This window comes from Archocentrus centrarchus, chromosome 23, assembly GCF_007364275.1.
Source record: "Archocentrus centrarchus isolate MPI-CPG fArcCen1 chromosome 23, fArcCen1, whole genome shotgun sequence".
In the NCBI taxonomy this organism is placed as follows: Eukaryota; Metazoa; Chordata; class Actinopteri; order Cichliformes; family Cichlidae; genus Archocentrus; species Archocentrus centrarchus.
The window spans coordinates 23,122,940-23,141,642 of NC_044368.1; the positions used below are offsets into that span (position 1 = coordinate 23,122,940).

Consider the following 18,703-nt stretch of genomic DNA (forward strand, 5'->3'; position numbering starts at 1 on the left):
AAGGTGTACCTAATAAAGTGTCCAATGAGTGTATATGTACCTCATTTGCTCTTAAAAAGCCACACTGGGGGGGCACATTTGTCTAGACTGTACCCGTATGGACAGAATCGGACTTTTACTGTACCCTTATTTATTCCAATAATCATGTGTGTAGAAGGGTCCTGTGAAGGCTCCCTGCCATAATGTTCCAGCCAGTTAGAAAGTGCTGGTACTGCATTTACTGTGGAGGTCTTTGTTCTCTTTTCAGTCAAGGTTGCTTGATTATAAGCACAGAGTTTGTGCCTGATTAAAATTTCCATGTTTTTTTGCCTACATTGTTTTACTACCAGCACAAGCTCTACCTCAGGTAAAATTAAGCAGGTGAGCGAAAGCACCACTTGATTGTTTGTGTAGCCTTGTGTGTTTTTCTAAAGCAAGCTCACAGAGTATTTGTGTAAAAACAGGCATGTGTACAGGGCTATTATGTTGTTTTCATCTGACTGGACAGGGACAGTATGAAAGGTATCTTTGATTGGACTTTGGACTAGCTCTGCCACACACACACACACTAAAGTTCAGCACCCTGTTTACTACAATATGATTTTTCACGTGTGCTTGGTTGTATTTTAAAAGTTTAATCTTTAAGTTATTCACTTTTAAAATTATAATAGAACTGTTATTATATATTTATTTACTGATTTATTTGGCAAATATATTTCTGCTTTGTGGCTGACAAATAAATCAGCAAATAAAGAAAGAAAGTGTGAGTGGAAGCTGAAAACAGCTGTCGCCTACTCTTCCACCTGTTGCTTTCTTTTTTCCATGTAGATGAAGCCAGATGAATGAATCTACTCGCTTTGCAATGCTCGGCGGTTCCCATAGGAGGCGCCAACGATACCAACTCGCAGCCCGACTGCGAGACATGTGGCTGGGACTTTCGGAAAGCAACACTCGCTGTTTAGTTCAAAACAATTACCAGATTGTGCGATTGGTCAGCGTTCCGCAGCAGCAGTTTGCACGCTAAAAGCAGTTTACTGGGCGCAAACCAGCCGCAGGTGCGCTCAAACGGTGAGTAACAATGTCTGGTGTTAGCTAAATGGAGCTAGCTGCTAGGAGGCTAAAAGCAACGTAAGCAGATGCTGTTGTTCAAAGCCGCTAGTTAGCTCTCAGCTAAACTCGCTAGCTTACTTATGACCTTCAGTACAGTCAAAGTGGCTAATAATAAACAGCAGTTAGCCTTATTTACTGCCGTGCTAACATCCAGCTAGCCCTGATGTAGCTGTGTTTTTAGCTAGCGGTAGCTCGCTAGCTAACCAATAACAACCATGTTGTGGCCGTCGTGTTGGCACTGGTTGAACAAGTTGAAGCTAATTTTGTCTCCCCAGCAGCCAGGCCGTGCTGGCAGGGAAAGAAAACGCAGCAAGCTTTTCAACTTACCCGCATTTTACTCCTGGAGTCTATCTGTTTAATCCGAGTTAGCGTATATAGGTTTAAGGGCTAACTTTCAGGCTGGTTTCGTGCTTAGCAGGTTACCGGTGTTCCGCATAATAACAGAGTTAAAGTGGCCTGTGCAGGATCTTTTTGTTTGGAAATGTGTTTATGTCGGAGACTCGTACCGAGGCTGTGGTTTAAGTTTCAGTTTGACACATTTAAAAAGTTTAATATTCGGAGGGTATGAATACCCAGGGCGGCTCTGTGGCAGTTATGGGAGACTTAAAATCTCAGGAGTGTGGTGGCCTGGCGGAGTTAGGTTTGCTCCCAGTTACACTGAAGCCTGAAGTCTGCACACATGCCTTCAGCTGGTAACATAACATGGACTCTGTCACAGAGCTTGTCTATAGCTGTTGCCCAACCAAGTTAGAGTAAATCAAATCAAAGCAGTTTTACTTTCTCTTCTTGACCTGATCAGTCAAACAGCTTACAGTGAAGTAGTTGCAGCTATCAGTTTGTAATAGTAAAGTACTTAATAATTTCCCTCTTCAACTCAATCAACCCAGCCAAGATCTATCTATCTCTCTCTCTCTCTCTCTCTCTCTCTCTCTCTCTCTCTCTCTCTCTCTCTCTCTCTCTCACACTCACTCACACACACACACACCCAAAGGGGGTGGGGGGGCCTCCTAGTTTCTTTAATTGTGGCTCTGGGACCTTGAATGCGCCTTCTCTCTTCCTAGAATGACATATCAGATCCCACATGTCACACTGTTATTAATGACATTTCAGAGATCGTTTTGTCAATCCCACGGTGTTGCTATCACATCTTGGGTATCAAATTCTTATCGGTTTTTGCATTTTCATTTTTGATTGGTTAGTTGTTTTGGCACTTGTTAAAATTTTAAATTCTTGCATTACTATGTATCTTATTTAAAAGTAGATGCTAATGCAAAAAGCAGTTTTGTACTTGACAGACAGGACTGAACTACAGTCCTTTGCAAGAGATACAAGATTCAGCCATGGGACCCCACTTGTGTTTAGTACTATCAGAGCATTAGAGAGAGAAATCAGCTGTGATCTGGTCATATCATGCTTTAATTATCCCCCCCCCCCCCCCCCCCCCCCCACACACACACACACACACACACACACACACACACACTCCTCCAGTAGATATTTTTTCTATTATTTTGTACAGTTTTGTGCAGACTGCAAAAAAAAATAAATACATAAAGGGAAAATTGACTGATGAGCAGTTTTAATCACAGATAATGCAGATAAAATGTCTGGAGTTGTTTCCTAGTGTTGAACTTGGAGTTACTAGCTGTTCTGTGGCACTCTCAATAGTCGGTCCAAAGCGATGATGTAAGTGAAGAAAGGCATCGTTAGGCTGAAAACCCAAAACAAATCTATCACAGAGATTACAAAAGCTTCAGGAGTAGCCACATGCACAGTCTGGTGCATTTTTAAAAGAGAAGACTCACACCGGCCATCTCAGCAACACCAAAAGGCTCGAAAGACCCCAGAAGACAAACTAGAGAAGACACAGTCTCCCCCAAATTTTCTATGTGCTGATACTACACATCAGTAGATACCACCCAATACTGTTATACTCCATCATAAATTACTAGATCACAGAGATTAGAAATTTATTTTATTGGCTTTTAAAAACTGTTACTGTATTTCCACCAAGTTTCATTATTTTAGTCCAAAACCTTTTGTGTTATATTGCTAACAGACAGACACAAACAAACCGGAGAAAACATAACCTCCCTCTGCCTATCAGTGGGTGAGGTAATAACTGCATGATGACATAATTCTTTCCTTGGTTAAGAAAAACGTCGTCACAATCTTTAGCCAAGTCAAGAACACCTGAGGAACTGGGTCACTAGTGTTTACTGATTATGTGACTGTTGACAGGAGCAGCAGGATGAATTGTGAAGTGTACAGGGCTGTGCTCTCTGCTCAGATTCAGCCAAATACTGCAGAACTCATTGGTCAGAGCATTACCGTGCAAATGGATAATGGCCCAAAGCATACTCTTATAAAACAGGAGTTTGTTAAGGTAAAGAAATGGGTCATATCTCAATTGCCATCAGTCAGCTCAACCCAACAGAGCATCCTTCTCAGTTACTAAAGACAAAACTTGAGGCAGAGACCCACAAACAAGCACCAACTGAAGGTGGCTGCAGTCAAGGCCTGGCAGAACATCTCAAGCAATGAAACACAGCATTTGGTGATGTTCATCGGGTCTAAATGTAAGGCAGTCACTAAGTACTAAAAATATTGTTTGTATTCAAAGTCATGTTAGTTTGGCCTTTGAAAATGCCTGTTAAATATTTGGACTGTGCATAAAAATAGTTGTAATTCCTAAACAGTTAATCCAGTACTTTTGTTAAACCCCTTGAACTAAAGCAGAAAGTCTGCTCTCCAGTCACGTCTTGATTGTTTGATTTAAAATCCACTGTGGTGGCGTACAGAGGCAAAATGACAAAACTTAAATCATTGTCCAAATACTTATGGATGTTTTATGGAGTTTTGGTATGAAAACAGCCTGTCAGCAGGGTTTGCCTTGCAATCTTGAAAGATTGTGTGTGTGTGTGTTGTAGAAATGGGTATTAAGAGCTACTTCTCCACTACTGCTTAACAGTCCAGTACTTTAACTGTACTCTTAAAAGCTACTTGTGTCATAATTTGAGAGGAGCACAAACTCTGAAGAAGGCTTTGCCCAAATAGTCCAGTAAGAAGCATCTTAGTCAACCAAGTTTTGATTGACACAGTACGAAAAACAACTCCCAAAGTTCACAGGAAGTGTCAACGGTCACTCAATTTGTCACCAAAAGATATTATGTTTTCCACTACTGGTGGCTGCACCGGGTTGCACTTCACTTCTGCTACTTACAAATATACCTTTGCTTTGGGTATCTGCTCATACAGAGTACCAATCCAACAGTGTTACATTAATAAGCTGTTTTCCTCACTGTGAGGAAGAGACTGGGTCATTCTTTTATCTGGACGGCAACCATCCTCCACTTATATATTTAATTCTGGACCTTTTTACTTCAAAATGTAACAAACATGGGGGGGAAGCATAAAAATTGTACTTTGCACTTCCATTTCAGCACAGTGTTACAGTCTTTATTGCCTTTTGCTGTTGTTTATGGTCACGCTAGTTTCTCCTCTCTCTGCTGTCAGCTTTTCTCTGGGCACACCTGCTCACACTCGAGGAGTGACCATCATGTTAGCTGAATTTAAGCCCGCTAAATCAAAGCTTTCTGTCAAGTGGTAATCCTAACTTAACACGATGAGAGCACGAGAGGGGGAGGCTGACAGGGAAAGTACCATTGATTGAGCTTTTCGGTCATGTTAACTCACTTGAGCACAGTGTTAAGTCACAAACTACTGTGAACACAAAGAAATTTTTTTTATTATTATGATAACATGCAAACTCTGTATGCAAACATTTGCCAATGAGGTATCATCTCAGACACAGGCTGCAGTCAACCTAAAATAAGTCACTGAAATCGTCAGCACGCTGAAACATTAGGTAGACAGTGGTGGTTGTTGATGGTTCTTCAGTCTCGTTATAAAGTGCATTGCTTTGTGTGCACATCTGAAAAGCTTTTATTCCCTTTTCCCCCTCTCTGAAGTAGGACAGTGTTAAAATGAAACATCCTCTCTCAGCCCTGGAACCACCTAATGGCCCCTAAAAATATATACAGTACTGTGCAAAAGTATGGTGACTGTAAGTTGTACAAGGTCAGGTTGAAACATGTCATGGAGATTCTACTGTTGTGTTGCTTATTCTCAGGAATATGTGTGAAAGTGGCAGTTTGATGAGTCACCCTGGGTAGGCTTGCTGTATAAGCTGATGTTGGCTTGACAGATTTAGTTTTTGTGTATGGCTGAATAAATGAGGCCCTAAAAATGGATGTACCTCTGCTGGAAAGGGCAGTGTTCTTGGATTACATTGCTGAAATTCATGTGCAGGTTATTGATTTTTGGCAGCCTTGATCCATCAATATGTAATCATCCTAAATCACAGATATACCTGGATGTCTCAATTCTGCAGCATTAACCAGGTGCTTAGTTGATTTATAGAGAAAACTGAGATTGTGCAGCGTGGCTTATTTCCAAAAGAAGAGGCTGACCTCAATCTTGTCTTTTATTGATCGTTGCCTGGCAGGATCAATGCATCTCTGCATTTTATTTGTTTTACTCGAGGCAGTGAAGTAGTTTTTATTTATTTTCAATAATTTGAAGGGGCTGCTTGTAGGATGTGACTGACAGGTCTGCACAGAGGATGAGATAAACATGCAAATCCTTCACAAAGACACTTCATACTAAACTTATAACCCCACCCATTCTAAAACTGTTCTTAAACTAACAGTCGAGTAAACTTTATCCACCCCCAGTCTTACGATCACGCCAGCCTGTTTTTGTTTTTTTTTCTGGTTCAAACCCTGATCATGTATATCTGATGGAAAGCATAAGCTGTGCTCCTTTCTTTTCTACCAGCATCATTTCATTTGTGTCACCTTCTCTGTGTTGTAGTGGGGATCACGACATGATTGGAGCTGGAACTGGTGAGATATTTTAAACTTTGTTCAGCTGCATGTTGCCTGAACACAGTATGCTTTTTTCTTTTTTTTAATGTTCACACTGATTGGTGTAAGTAAACATTTCTAACACGTGTGTGCTTCCTCTGCTATGTGTTCAGGTGGCCAGGGTCCGCCTGATGGAGCAGACGGCGAGGAGGCGGAGAGGTGTCCAATCTGCCTGGGCATCCTGGCTGGAGGCGAACTCGCCATGCCTGACAGCTGCTGCCACGTCTTCTGCCTTAGATGCCTCCTCACGTGGGCAGAGGTGATACTCAGTGCCTCGTTATCTAAGTGGATGTTGTAGTTTTTACGACACTTAGAATGGGATTTCTGTGAATCAGTCTGTATATTCACTTTTAGATGCAGATTTAATATTATTGACTTTTTAAAGGAGCTTGGTGTGTTTTTTATTATTTTAGTCATGTTCATTCTGTGTAAACTTGACCATAAAAAGCCTTAAATACAGGGGGAAAAGTTGCAGGCTGTTACCGGTGATAGTCAGTCAAAAATAGCATTTAGTGATTTCCCTCATCTCAGAGTGGAAAAGCCGGTAAGCCTTTTAAGCATGCGTGCTTTTCACTGGTATTAATGTATTAATGATGTTATGTTTGCTTTAATTTGAAGCTGCAGATGGCTCCTTCCTGCCCCGTGGATAGAAGACCTTTCAATAATGTTTACAGATGGGACAAGATTCTCGGCTGTGTGCAGGTCAGTCCGCTGTTTTCCTCTTTCAGTTTACTGCTGTTGTTTTCAAGCTGTGATGAAATTACCTGCTCTGTGAAGTGCCCCCTATGAACAAGAAAAACAGAGCATTTTTCCATGAAGCCAGTTTATTTGAAACCAATTTGGGAGGACGTTGAACAGCTGAAACAAAAGTGTTTGAAAATGTGAATTTAGGTGGTTTTGAGGCAGTACCAAATAGCCTGACATTGACCTAAAAACTACAGCAGGCAGTCAAAATTTGTTTGGTTTTCAAGCCTCATGTAGGCCAGCTGTCAGGCTGCCACACACAGCCCCACACGACCTTAGTGCCAGGGGAAATATTAATGTATGTACTTCTGTCCTTAACATTTCAAGGTCCCTGTGAGGAAGCGACTGCCTCAAAGTGATGCTGAGAGCTGCTGCTGTAGAAACCCTGAACAAAAAGCCTGTCTCAAGTAAGTGTCGGAGAGTTTCTTTCTTAACATAATTGGATCTGTGCTTAAGGCAGTCTTTCTCATTTGACTGTGAGAGCGACCAAGAACTATTTAGATGGTTATCTTTTTAGAAGCAAGCCCACAAGAAGGTTGAGACGGCAAAAAGTGGAGAGGACAGCGGATGCCAAAACAAAAGGACTTGTGAGGAAATGTATGTTTGAACCCTTTTGCCCCCAGAAATGTGCCGGAGCTTATCTCAGGTTGTGTCAGCGCCCTGTGACTGTTTGTAAATGTCTTTTGCAGGTAACGATGAGGATCCCTCCTCACTGAGCAGAAAGAAGGTGCGCCTTCTCATTTCTTTGTTTAGTCGCTGTCCCACACGCACGTTTCACTATTAGGTTTTTTTTCACTGTTGAATCTTTGTGTTTCTCTTTCATCAGGTGAGAGGAATAGAGTGCTGTACTTGGTCGCCACCTCCCTGTGTTTCATCAGTCACGTCAGCACAGGATGTGTAAGTGATGTTGATTTTAGTGAATTATGGAAAGGGTTATTACAGTGCAGGGGCGCACGGTGGTGCAGCACTGTTGCCTCACGGGTTTGATTCCACCTTGGCCGAGGTCTTTCTGTGTGGAGTTTGCATGTTCTTCCAGTGGTTTCCTCCCACAGTACAGAGACATGTAGTTACTGGGATTACGTTCATTGGTGATTCTAAATTGCCCATTGGTGCGAATGGTTGTCTGTCTCTCTGTGTTAGCCCTGGGTCAGGCTGGCAACCTGTACAGGGTGTACCCTGCCTCTGGCCCTATGACAGCTGGGATTGGCTGAACTGCTGTGGATAGAGCCACTCCAAGTGGTTCATAGATAACAATGAAAAAATGAGGTGAAACAAGTTGAATAAATGTTTTTTTGTATTGTGTTGACCTTTTTTATTCAGTAAAATTTGGCTTCAAAGGTTGGGATGCCAGTAAAAGTTGGTCTTTAAATATGGGCAGATGCAAGTTAAATGACACTCCTGAAGAAAACCGAGTACTCTCGGTGGTTAAAGCTGACGCCTGAACGTGCTCCTGAAACCCTCTGCACTGTGTGTGGAAGGTGTTTCAGTTCAGATATCGTTTATGGTGACGGTGACATTTTTGTTTTCTTTTCACATTATAAACACAGTGGGGAAAATCTTCTTAAATCTAACCACATACTTCAGTTCATTGCTGTTTCTTTTTTTTTTTTTTTTGAACTATTTATAAATTATTTATTTTTTAACTCTTGATTTGTATGTCCATGGCAGACCTGGCCCAGATTTGATTTAAAGTAGTCACTTTAGAAAGCGAGGTACTTTTTTGCATAGCAGTGCGGCAGGTCAGATAAATCTGCTCCTGAATGTGAGATATTTTGGGCACATGGGAGTCATTTATTTTGACTATAACTTTGTAGCAAATACTTGGTAATGAACTCTTATCTTGTTTGTACTGTCCTGCAGTGCAGATCCTGTGTGGCTGGCGGAAGATATACCGTATGACACTGGATTCCAGCAGTGCAAACCCCAGGTGCAGCACTGTCCCTGGCTCTCTCCCGCTGCTCCCATCCCTGCTGACGGCACCTCAAGGTAATAAAACTCTCACTGCTGCGACTGTTTGCACAACTTGATAGCATCTTTCATTAGACACAGTCCACAGCCTCGGTTTGACACTCACGGTTTTGGTTTAGTGTGTGAAATCTGTCAGTCAGTACTCGTGATCCTTTGGGAAACCATAGCACAGCACATTTATCCTGAGCATAAAACACAGGAGCTTTAAAGACACACTGTAATGTTGCAGTTTGTCAGTTACTCAAAACATTTTTTTGACACTGGATCAACATTTTTTGGTCACGATGATCGCTGTCCATCCAAACAGGACTTCAGGGATGCACGAGTGGCCGCTTAAGTTTTGACTGTGTATTTTCCTTTGGATTTTTATCACTTTAAATTGTGCAAAAGTAAGAATGACATTTGTTGTTTTTACAGGCAGCGTTTCCATGGAACCAGTTGGACCCACAACCCGTTTCCATTTGGATTTGTCTCGTCTCCATTTACCTCCAGCTCACCATTTAGCCCGAGCCATTTTGGTGAGCCACATCTGACACAGTTGATTTTTGTTTTGTTTTTTTTGTTTTTTTCCCTTAATGATGATGGTACACGTGGTTTTGTTAGTTGGACTAGTACTTTTATAGTGTTAAATTCTCCCACATTGATACAGAGCTTTTTTTCTATTCCTTTAAATGCTCGATAAAATTAATTTGAACTAATAGAACACGTGAACCCTTTATCACCCAAGCACTATACAGGCTGCCTTAATTCGTAATTTTGGCTGTGAAATTACAAAATAATTCTTGTCTTTCAGGAAGAATTAGAATTTTCTCTGTGACGACATTTAAAAAAAAAAAAAAAATGTATTCAGAAATGCTCTCTTCCAAAACAAACACTACTAGAGTCAGAAGCAGCACCTAGAACTTTATGTACAGTTGCTATGTTAGCCTAAATATGATCAGCCTGTATGGATCTTTTACTACCTGTTATTTCCCCGCTTTTCTCTCTCTGTTTCCCATCTCTTCTGTTCACTTAGAAAAAGGAAAAAAAATCACCAAAGAAAACAGATGCCAGCCGTCACTGTTCATTAACAGTACTGTTGTGGACACAAAGCAGAGGAGAGTTTAAAAACAATCTGACCTGCTGTATTTTAGTCGTTATGACCCAGATAGAAATCAGTAAGCCTGGCTCAGAATAGAAAGAGCACAGTGTTAGTTTTCTGATATTTCCCATACTTTGTCATGCTTGTTTTTCTGGGTGTAGAAATTTTCAAGAATTTTCCAATAGAGGCAAAAAAAACAAACAAACAAAAAAAACGCTATTTGATAGTGACAGAAAAAGTTTGTTGGTAAATGTAGTCGGGGAGCCAATAATAAACCTCAGCGGCCTGACTGGACCAAGTCTGTGTGTAGGAAACACTGGACTAAAATAATATTGGAGAATCATGATTATCCCTAATCACACGCTCTCTCCTGTAGTGTTTCAGGGTGTTGTTTGCGCCATCACGTGTCCCAAAGGAGGAGAGAAGAGAGGCGGCCGAGCTTCAACCTCCAAAGCTCCCACCAAAGAGGCAGAATCTCTACCATCGAGACGATCAGGACGCAACAGCAAAACCCAGGAAGAGACTCCTGCATCTGACCCTGCAACGCCACCACAGTCCAGTTTGTCAGACTCCGACTCATCTGCCAGCCAGTCCACAAAGCTGGCCAAGACTTCTCAGGTGCCGGCCAAGAGGAAGGGGAAACGAGTAACAAACCGAAAGGCCAGCGGCAAACGGAAAGCCACAGCAAGAAAAAAAAGCTCTCCAGAAGTTGTTGACAGCCCAGCAGCTAGCGAGGAGGAAGCGCAGGAGGAAACGCAGGAAGAAACACAGGAGGAAGCACAGGAGGAAACACAGGAGGAAGAGAGTGATGGAAGCCAAAACAGGGAGAATGAGGAGGAAGAAGATAAAACCGAACAGGGGCTGGATGGTGCTGAAGGTAGTCTCAGTGATGAACAGGATGGTTTCAAATCCAGTGATGAGCAAGAAGGTGTAGGACCTGTGAAAGATGCGGGGCAGGAGAGTGAGGAGACTCAGGAACAAATTGATGAACGCATTCAAGAAGAGAAAGCTGATGAAGGTGAGAGTGATGTCTCATGTCCCTCAGGCTCAGCTGTTAGCAGCCCTGGCTCGTGCTCTGAAGAAGTCAAGAGCAACAAAGAGGCAGAAGAGCAGGCCAGTCCAGTGTCCTCTGGAGAAAAGCATCCAGAGAAAAGGACTTCACCACCACCCCCTGATTTCCAGAATGTTCTGCTGGAAGACACAATGTCTCCACAGTGTGACGAGCAGGATGATAAAATGGACGAGCAGAATGATAAAATGGACATTTGTGCAGAGTCGGAAGAAGCAGACAATGAAGAGTCTTCAAAGGAAGTGAAAGCTGAATCATGTGGGAGCTTAGCACAGCCTGGTTCTCCCTCTGCTGGAGAGTTGGAGAAAAATGTAGCTGACCAAGAAGCAACAGCTTCAGAGGTCATTGTGGCAGAAATGCCGGCATCATTAGAGCCTTCAGGAGTTGACAGCTCTGTGGAAGGATCCAAGGATGACACAAGTGTTGTCCCCATGGACTGCAGTTCACCCATGAGTGAACATGGGAACTGTCCTGTTTTGGAACTTCCAAATGAGACTGCTTCCCCAGCTTCTGCAGAACCTCCTCCTACAACTTCTGAAACCCATGTTGTCAAAGAGGAGCGCGCCAAGGACAAGCGGGAAAGGAGCCAAGAGAGGAAGAATGGCAAGCAGCGGAGATCTCGCTTCCACTCCCCGACCTCCACTTGGTCACCTAAGAGGGACTCCAAAAGAGAAACATCCAGGCGCTCACGCTCACGGTCTAGAGAACGTGATGGCAGCCCGCCCTCGAGGCGCTCTTCACGGACTCGCAGCAGAGAAAGAGACAGGGACCGGGATGGAGAAAGAGAATACTCTAGGAGAGATCGTAGTCGCGAGAGAAGGAGGCGACGATCCCGCTCTAGATCCTGGTCCCGGTCACGGTCTAGATCTCGATCCAGAACGAGGTCCCACAGGCGAGGCCCCAGCCCTGAATGGCCAGTGTCCAGAGATCAGTCTCCTCAAAGGAAGGAGCGTAGAGGTGGCTGGAGATCTGGGTCTGGTGGTGGGTCTGGCAGTGAGGGACGGCGATATCACGGAGGCGCTGGCCACTTTGAAAATGGTGTGCCTACAGAAAGTTCGCCCGATCGCCAAGGCAGTGCGGACAATCCTGATTGGGTTACAGAAAAGATTCGGGGTGAAGCTGATGGAAGGAGCCGGGACTTCGGGTACAGTGGTAGCTCACGCTGGGAAGATCGCAGTGGTAACAGAGGAGAATCACGAGGCCGTGGGGGCCGTGGAGGGTTTGAACGTGGCCGTGGAGGACGGGGGAGTGGGAGCCGTAGCTTCTATAACCAACAAGAAGAAATGTCTGACAACCGCTGGCAGCCCAGGAACAACTTCTCAGGTACAGGCAACAATTCAGGGAATGACGCATACAGCCGCTTCAATGAAAACCGAGGTGGCGGCCGCAGGAAAGAGTCTGAGCCAGGCGAGCCTATGCTCGACCGGTCAGGCTGGTCCTCAGCATCCAGCTGGGCTGTCAGGAGGACACTACCTGCAGATGTTCAAGACTATTACTCCAAAAGGGAGAGGGGACCTGGCAGCTGGAACCGGCAAGAGGAGGAGCAGCAGCCGCCACCAGCAGCAGCAGCAGCAGGTCAGCCCTCTTTAATTGGTTGCTACTCCTCTGAAATCAGCCATCTCTGTGTTGCCTGGTGCACCGCAAAGAGTTTAAAAAGCAATGAAGCTTGCTATGCATCATTGTAATGGTTAAATATTCTCTTTGAGGCAAGGAGAGGAAGATAATTTTAGTTCAAGTGTGAAAAGAGAACAAACTAGAAATTACCCCCAGGCACCTGTGCTCCATTTGATTTAGAGGAAATGGTGATTTCTTTGAAGTTAATTTATTCCTTTGAAAGTCTCACAGCATTTATTGTTGATAACAGGCTGCTCTTTTGATTCTGAAATTTGTGTGCTATTAATACCTTATGTGAATCCTCTCCTGCACATTTTTGGAGTTTATACATTTGATGGGCATATAAACCTATATGAAAAAGCACAACAGAATTTATTTAGCCTCTCTCACGGGACGGCATACTGTCCCCTTACTTGTTGTTTGTTTGTGGTCCTCATTCTCCAGATCCTCCAAAGAGCGATCCTCCTCTCCAGGCAGTCCCGGGTAACGCTCCAGTCCCGCTGATGAACGTGATTCCTCCGCAGCTTAATGTTCTTCATCACTACCCCATGCAGGGCCCACGAGGGGCCCTGCCGGTCAGCTTGCAACCTGCAGCACCCTATGCCATGCCTCCTCAGGTCCCCATACACCTCCACCCTGCCGTGCCGCTGCTGCAGGTGCCCGCTGTGGGTGCTCAGGGCCTCCCACCTCCTCCTCCTCCGCCTCCACCAATGCAGCAAGGCAGCCAGACGGCAGCGGTTCAGCCAGATGGCCACGCCGCACAGGTATGGTAGTCTAAGCCTTTACAGGATCAGCTTCCAGTTCCTGAATGTCTGAAAAAATCAAACAAAAACACAATAACTGTCTTACTGCAGTTCTTCCCAAAATCCTCACGGTTATTTTTTTACTTTTATTATTTTTTACATTTTATTTTTTTTACTTTGCATTAGATGCCAAATACCATGGTGAGTTTTGTGAAACCAGCCCTGCTTCCAAACCCAACCAAAGCTGGGGTGGCAGCAGTGACGCAAGGCCAGCCGGCACCAAGCCAGGCGCTGCCATCCTCTACAACTCAGCCTGGCCAGCATAACAAGGCTCAGGCTGACAGCTCCAAAAAGGAAAAGGTAACCGTAAATGACCAGTCTGCTCTTCATCAGAGAATATTTTCTAGAGAATATTTTGCATCTCTGTCCACTTCTGTTGGTTGTCCTTTATACAATCCAAATTCCTGTTACTGTTCCAGAAACAACAGATCCAAGAGAAAGCTATAAATGAAGTGAAGACAGCCATCAAACCATTTTACCAAAAGAAGGAAATCACAAAGGAGGAGTACAAGGAGATTGTCCGCAAAGCAGTAGAGAAGGTAAACACTCAGACTTACTCTGGCTGTGTTTAGGCACATTTTACTGCACTTATGTTTTTGATGCAATCAGAGCCTAATACACATAGATTGGGATGCATTTACTGGTCTCATACCACATGTATAGACAGCTGGATTTCTTAAAATGGTATAAAGTGTTGTATTTTTATGTGCTAGCTTTGTAGCATGCAAAGAGCATACCTCTATCCATGGACAGAAAAAAGATTTGATCTGTTTTGAAACCTCTCATCTGGTCCTTTTTTATGTGACCATCGGGCAAGAGGATAGAGCTGTATTGCTAGCTTTCTTACTTAGTAAGATACAAGTCAGTCAGCCCATCCTCCTTTCTGGCTCTCTGAATTCAAACACAGGGGGTGCCCCCTGGTGGCCACAGTAAAGACTGCAGGCTTAAGGCACTTTTCTACAGTCTGTGTCTGTCATTTTCTGTGATATTAAAGAGGAGGCCAATTTGAACTGACAGGAAATAGGCACCAGAATAAGCTATTTTTGGAAAAAGTGAAAAGCCAACACAAAGTGTCAGTACAGCTGAATGCTAAACAACATTAATGCTTGCTTTATGGTATTGGGGTTGTGTCACTTTGCCTGGGAATTTGCATGAGAAGAGTCTATGCCAAAGAGTTTTCAGCCTATGCAGACATTCTCCTGTGCAGCCCTCCAAAAACCCAACAGCACTTAGCTCGATTGTGTGCAGGTTTTATGCTGATTAGTTAAAAAGCGTGCTGGAACAGGGAGGGGAGTGATAGCAGAGTTCAAGAGTGAAAAAACATCAAAGATTTAAAAAACACAGACAGTGGCTACAGAGGACACTTTCCATTGTTTTTAACACTCCGCTTGACTTTGGTCTTCTCTGTGGCTGGTTGAAGGAACAACTACAAAGTACAGCATACTTTTCACACTGCCTCTATTTGGCAGCAGCTGCTCTCTGCAGGTAGACGGGCAGTGTATAGTCTGTCTGCCAAAACACTGCACTGCACACCATTAATATAACATTAACACATCACTTAAAGCACTAATACAAGGGGTGAACTATATAAAAATCCATCCTGCTACATCCATCCACCACCACCAGGGATCAGTGTTCTGACTGTAGTTGTTTGGCTTTCTTCCCCCTTCAGGTATGTCACAGCAAGAGTGGGGAGGTGAACTCTGGTAAGGTGGCCAACCTGGTGAAGGCCTACGTGGACAAATACAAGCATGCCCGCAAGAAATGAAATGGCGCCCTGCTGCTGGGGTGGCGACGCCCTCATAGACCCGTTGAGCTGCTCAAGTGCAATTTCCTCTCCTTGGAATTTGGCCTCCGAGCTGAAAGATGACGGAGAGCCAGCTTTTTTTTCTTTTCTTTTTTGATATCTCTACCTTTTATTGAATGGTGAAGATTTTTTTCTATAGATTTTCATATTTTGTTAGAAAAGAACAACCCAATCAGAAATTGTAATGCAAGAGCCCTTTATTTTGCATAGATCACATGACTTGGGAACTACTGTAAAGAGCGCAGGGTAGTGTGGGGAAGAGGTGGATGTGACGCATGATATGAAGACGCAGCGCTCAGTGAACGACATTTGGAGATCCTCTTCCAGGATGCCGGCTGGTACAGCAAATTTCTTTATTAGGGCATCCTGGTCACTTATGAACTGAATATCGTCAATGTCCTTTTTTAAATGTTAAATAATATTTCAGATGAGATCCTAGTTTATTGCCTTTATCAGTCTGTGTGGCTCAGTGATGGGCTGGAATCTGATGAGTGTGATTGTATTCAGGGCCCTGATTGGACACAAAGTGAGAGAACCAATCAGCAGTGAGTGTATAATGTGAGGTGCAGCTCCTGGATTTGGTGGAAGGGGTAGTTTAGGCGACTCCGCCCCTTTGCCTGAATGTGTAATAAGTGTCTGAGTATACATGAACTGTGCAAGCTATTCAGAGAGTAGTTAAATAAATTAGCTCCTCCAAATGTGCTCTGTGTGTTTGTCACAGGTGTTGCATGAACAACTTCCTGTTAAGTTGCCAGTTCACATCACTGGAATCCACACAGTGTGACATGGATCTAATAAACTTGGGTACAATATCAAGTTAGATATAAACTGTACAGCAACACGGCTGCATTCCTGCCGTCGCTCTGTGTTTTCATGGTAATTTGAGGACACTGTATTTTCCTTGGTTTCTTTTACTCTACTGTGCAAATGTCTTGAGCCACTCCTCAGTTCTTTATACTTTGCCAAGAAAATAGGAAATAGATGCAGCGGTGTTTTGAATACATGGAAATAAAGTAAAGAAAAAATGGGTTTTCTACAGGTTTAAATGAGCTTCAAAGTCAGTATTTGCTATGATCACCTTTATTCTAACACAGCCTGAACTCTCTCAGATGAGACATTCAAAGCTCTTCTTTAGATGTTGGCTGCGTTTTTACAGTTCTCTGTAAAGATGATCCCACACTGCTTCAGTAATGTTGAGGTTCGGGCTCTGGAAGCCAATCCATGACTTGACTTTAGTGCCTTTTTTTATGCTTGAATGGTTCATAAGGACTGGACGGAAAAAGCAGCCAATGTCCAAACTAGAACTTTGAAAGCCCTTCGGAAAGAAGGTTTGAACTATTGCTCAAGACCACTTTCAAAATTACAGGCCAGTCTGGCTCAGTACTGTTCAGCAGCAGTCAGCTCTGAAGCTTTCTGACGGTGCGACGCATCACCAAAATGTCACAGTGTGAACCTTTAAGGTGCATTTTTGTTTCCCGTCCTAACAAACATCTTGAAGATGCACTGGACCTCATTCACTTACATGTACATACAAATTTAATCTGCACTCAAGAGTTACTGTCTGATTTATGACATTGGCTGGTTTTGATTGATTTTTTAAAAAAAAAAGCCATTTCACATAGTTGGTTTCCCTGAAACACAGAAAGAAAACTGATATAAAAGTGGATCCAAACAAAGAATAACGCCCCAAAAGGAGAAGAAGAAAGCAGGTGGAGGAGTAAGCGTACCTGATCTGTCAGCCTGAGATCAGACCTGCTGCAGTTATTGCACACACATCCATTAGTGTGGTAAGAAGGATGGAAGGGCATTTATAAGTTGAGATATTTACGTTTTCTTTAGATTGGCAACATTTGTGTATGTGTGATTTGAGGCACTTCTAAAATTGTTGGCAGAGTTCAAACAAATTTTGAGGTAAGAAAATAATTGTGAAATCTGGATTTGTGGACAACCTTTGCTAAACACGGTTTGAGTACACTCAACATGTGTGAATGAGGGTGAATTAGTGAGGGGCGCATTTACAGCTCAGAGCCACAGGGTGATTCACATCTCTGGCTTTGAAGTACTTAAAGTACTGTGCTTAAAAAATTGGACTGAAACCCTGCAGTACTTTTTGTTTTGTCGAAATCTGGTTAAAATATGCGCTGCATTTTGGAACAAAACTGTTGTGCACAGTTTAAGTTAAGCTGGCACCTTAACAAACCTTAACCTTCAGGTCCTCAGGACTGTGGTGGGTGGAGATGCACAGGTAAAAACAATAAAATCCATGACGCCATTTGGCTGCTTCAGTTTCAGGGTCCTGCAATGTTGGTTCACTGGGACACTTGACTAGAACTGTTAGTTATTCTTGCACAAGAATAAAGTTTCAGTTTGACCTGCCCATTAAATCTATGCAGTGTGCACACACCCATGAATCTGAAAGAGCATTGAAACCAGTTTTAGCAGCTCAACCTCAATATTGTCACCTTGTTAAAATAATGGCCTATGTCATTTTTTGGCAAAACTGATTTTTTTTGCCTAAATCATTTCCTCATGATGCTGGCCACCTCCTCAGTTGAACAAATCCTGCAGTTTTACCCATTTAATATGGCTTAGGCTGTTTTATTTTGCCTAAGTCAAAAGACTGTGTGACTTTTCAAGCTTTTCAAGATGGCAGCTGCTTCGATAAGAAAAAACCTCTGCCTCGCCACTGATGTTATTTCCATGATTCTGGTCTCATCCCCTATTGTTAAGTGACCAGATTAACTATAATATAGACTAGGCTATAAATATTGCATAGTCATAAATCTTTTTATTCAGGTCTTTAGTCAGTAAAATAACTAAATCCATGAAGACTGCCTGTTACAAGTGAAAGGCTGATAAATCTGTTAAATCTTTTCTGCCTTTTCAAACAATATTTCATCTACAGGTTTTGCCTCTTTTTTTTTAACTTTACACCATCTAATTAAGAAAATTTTAAAAACTATTGTAATCTGATAGCTAGACATTGTGTATAACAAAAAATTACATTATACTTTTGTGTTTGTATTTGATAATTTAACTAGTATTGTAGTATATCTGTTGTGCAGTGTCTAGAGGCAGCCTGTGCATCCTTAGGGGTGCATGCATGCACAATACATTGGGAATTCCTGATGTAGCTTAATAGTGACCACAAGGCAATGAATATTTTTCAAAATGATCCCACATATGTGAATATTCACCTCCAAGGGTTGAAAGAGGAGTAAAAGAAGCATCACTGTGAACAGCCATCATTGAACAGAGGAGGTGGATTACATCACCAACTTTCCCCTGCTTACAGTCCTCAGCTCACTCCCCAGGTGCCTCAACCCACATTCACACCTTTGTTCAGGTGACCTCAATAGGTCACATGATACAATGGAGAAGAGTCCCAAATTGGTTTCACCCAAAACCACCAATTGTAATGACCCACACCTCCTTTCACACCTTGGTACATGTGATTATGCACATCCACTGGGGTTTAAATACCTGGTCTCTCCACCTTTTGGTCTGAGAACTGAAGAAGCCTTTGGGATGAGAGGTAAAATGTCTTGAAACAAAAAGAGGTCCAGTCGCCCTTTTTCAAGCTCCAGAGACCTGTATGAC

General features: G+C 43.0%; 1 protein-coding gene across 2 annotated transcripts; it reads left to right on the plus strand.

The window, feature by feature from the left end:
• The first annotated feature begins 874 nt into the window (after positions 1–874).
• scaf11 (SR-related CTD-associated factor 11) lies at positions 875–15,801 on the plus strand. Of its 2 annotated transcripts, none has more exons than XM_030719748.1 (15): positions 875–1,047; positions 5,965–5,996; positions 6,131–6,276; positions 6,636–6,719; positions 7,089–7,168; positions 7,279–7,358; positions 7,451–7,488; positions 7,588–7,658; positions 8,622–8,747; positions 9,147–9,247; positions 10,187–12,454; positions 12,938–13,257; positions 13,423–13,596; positions 13,716–13,835; positions 14,969–15,801. In XM_030719748.1, the coding sequence occupies exons 2-15, from the start codon at positions 5,978–5,980 to the stop codon at positions 15,062–15,064; spliced, it is 3,723 nt and encodes a 1,240-aa protein (XP_030575608.1). In that variant the 5' UTR covers positions 875–1,047; positions 5,965–5,977; the 3' UTR covers positions 15,065–15,801. The 2 variants fall into 2 exon arrangements, with proteins under 2 accessions (XP_030575608.1, XP_030575609.1); XM_030719749.1 differs by having other exon boundaries at positions 6,642–6,719.
• Positions 15,802–18,703: the final 2,902 nt, after the last annotated feature.

Coding starts and splice junctions, on each gene's coding strand:
- scaf11 (XM_030719748.1), top strand. Junction 7,359..7,450: donor AAAAGGACTTGTGAGGAAAT/GTATGTTTGAAC, acceptor TGTCTTTTGCAG/GTAACGATGAGGATCCCTCC. Junction 7,659..8,621: donor GTCACGTCAGCACAGGATGT/GTAAGTGATGTT, acceptor ACTGTCCTGCAG/TGCAGATCCTGTGTGGCTGG.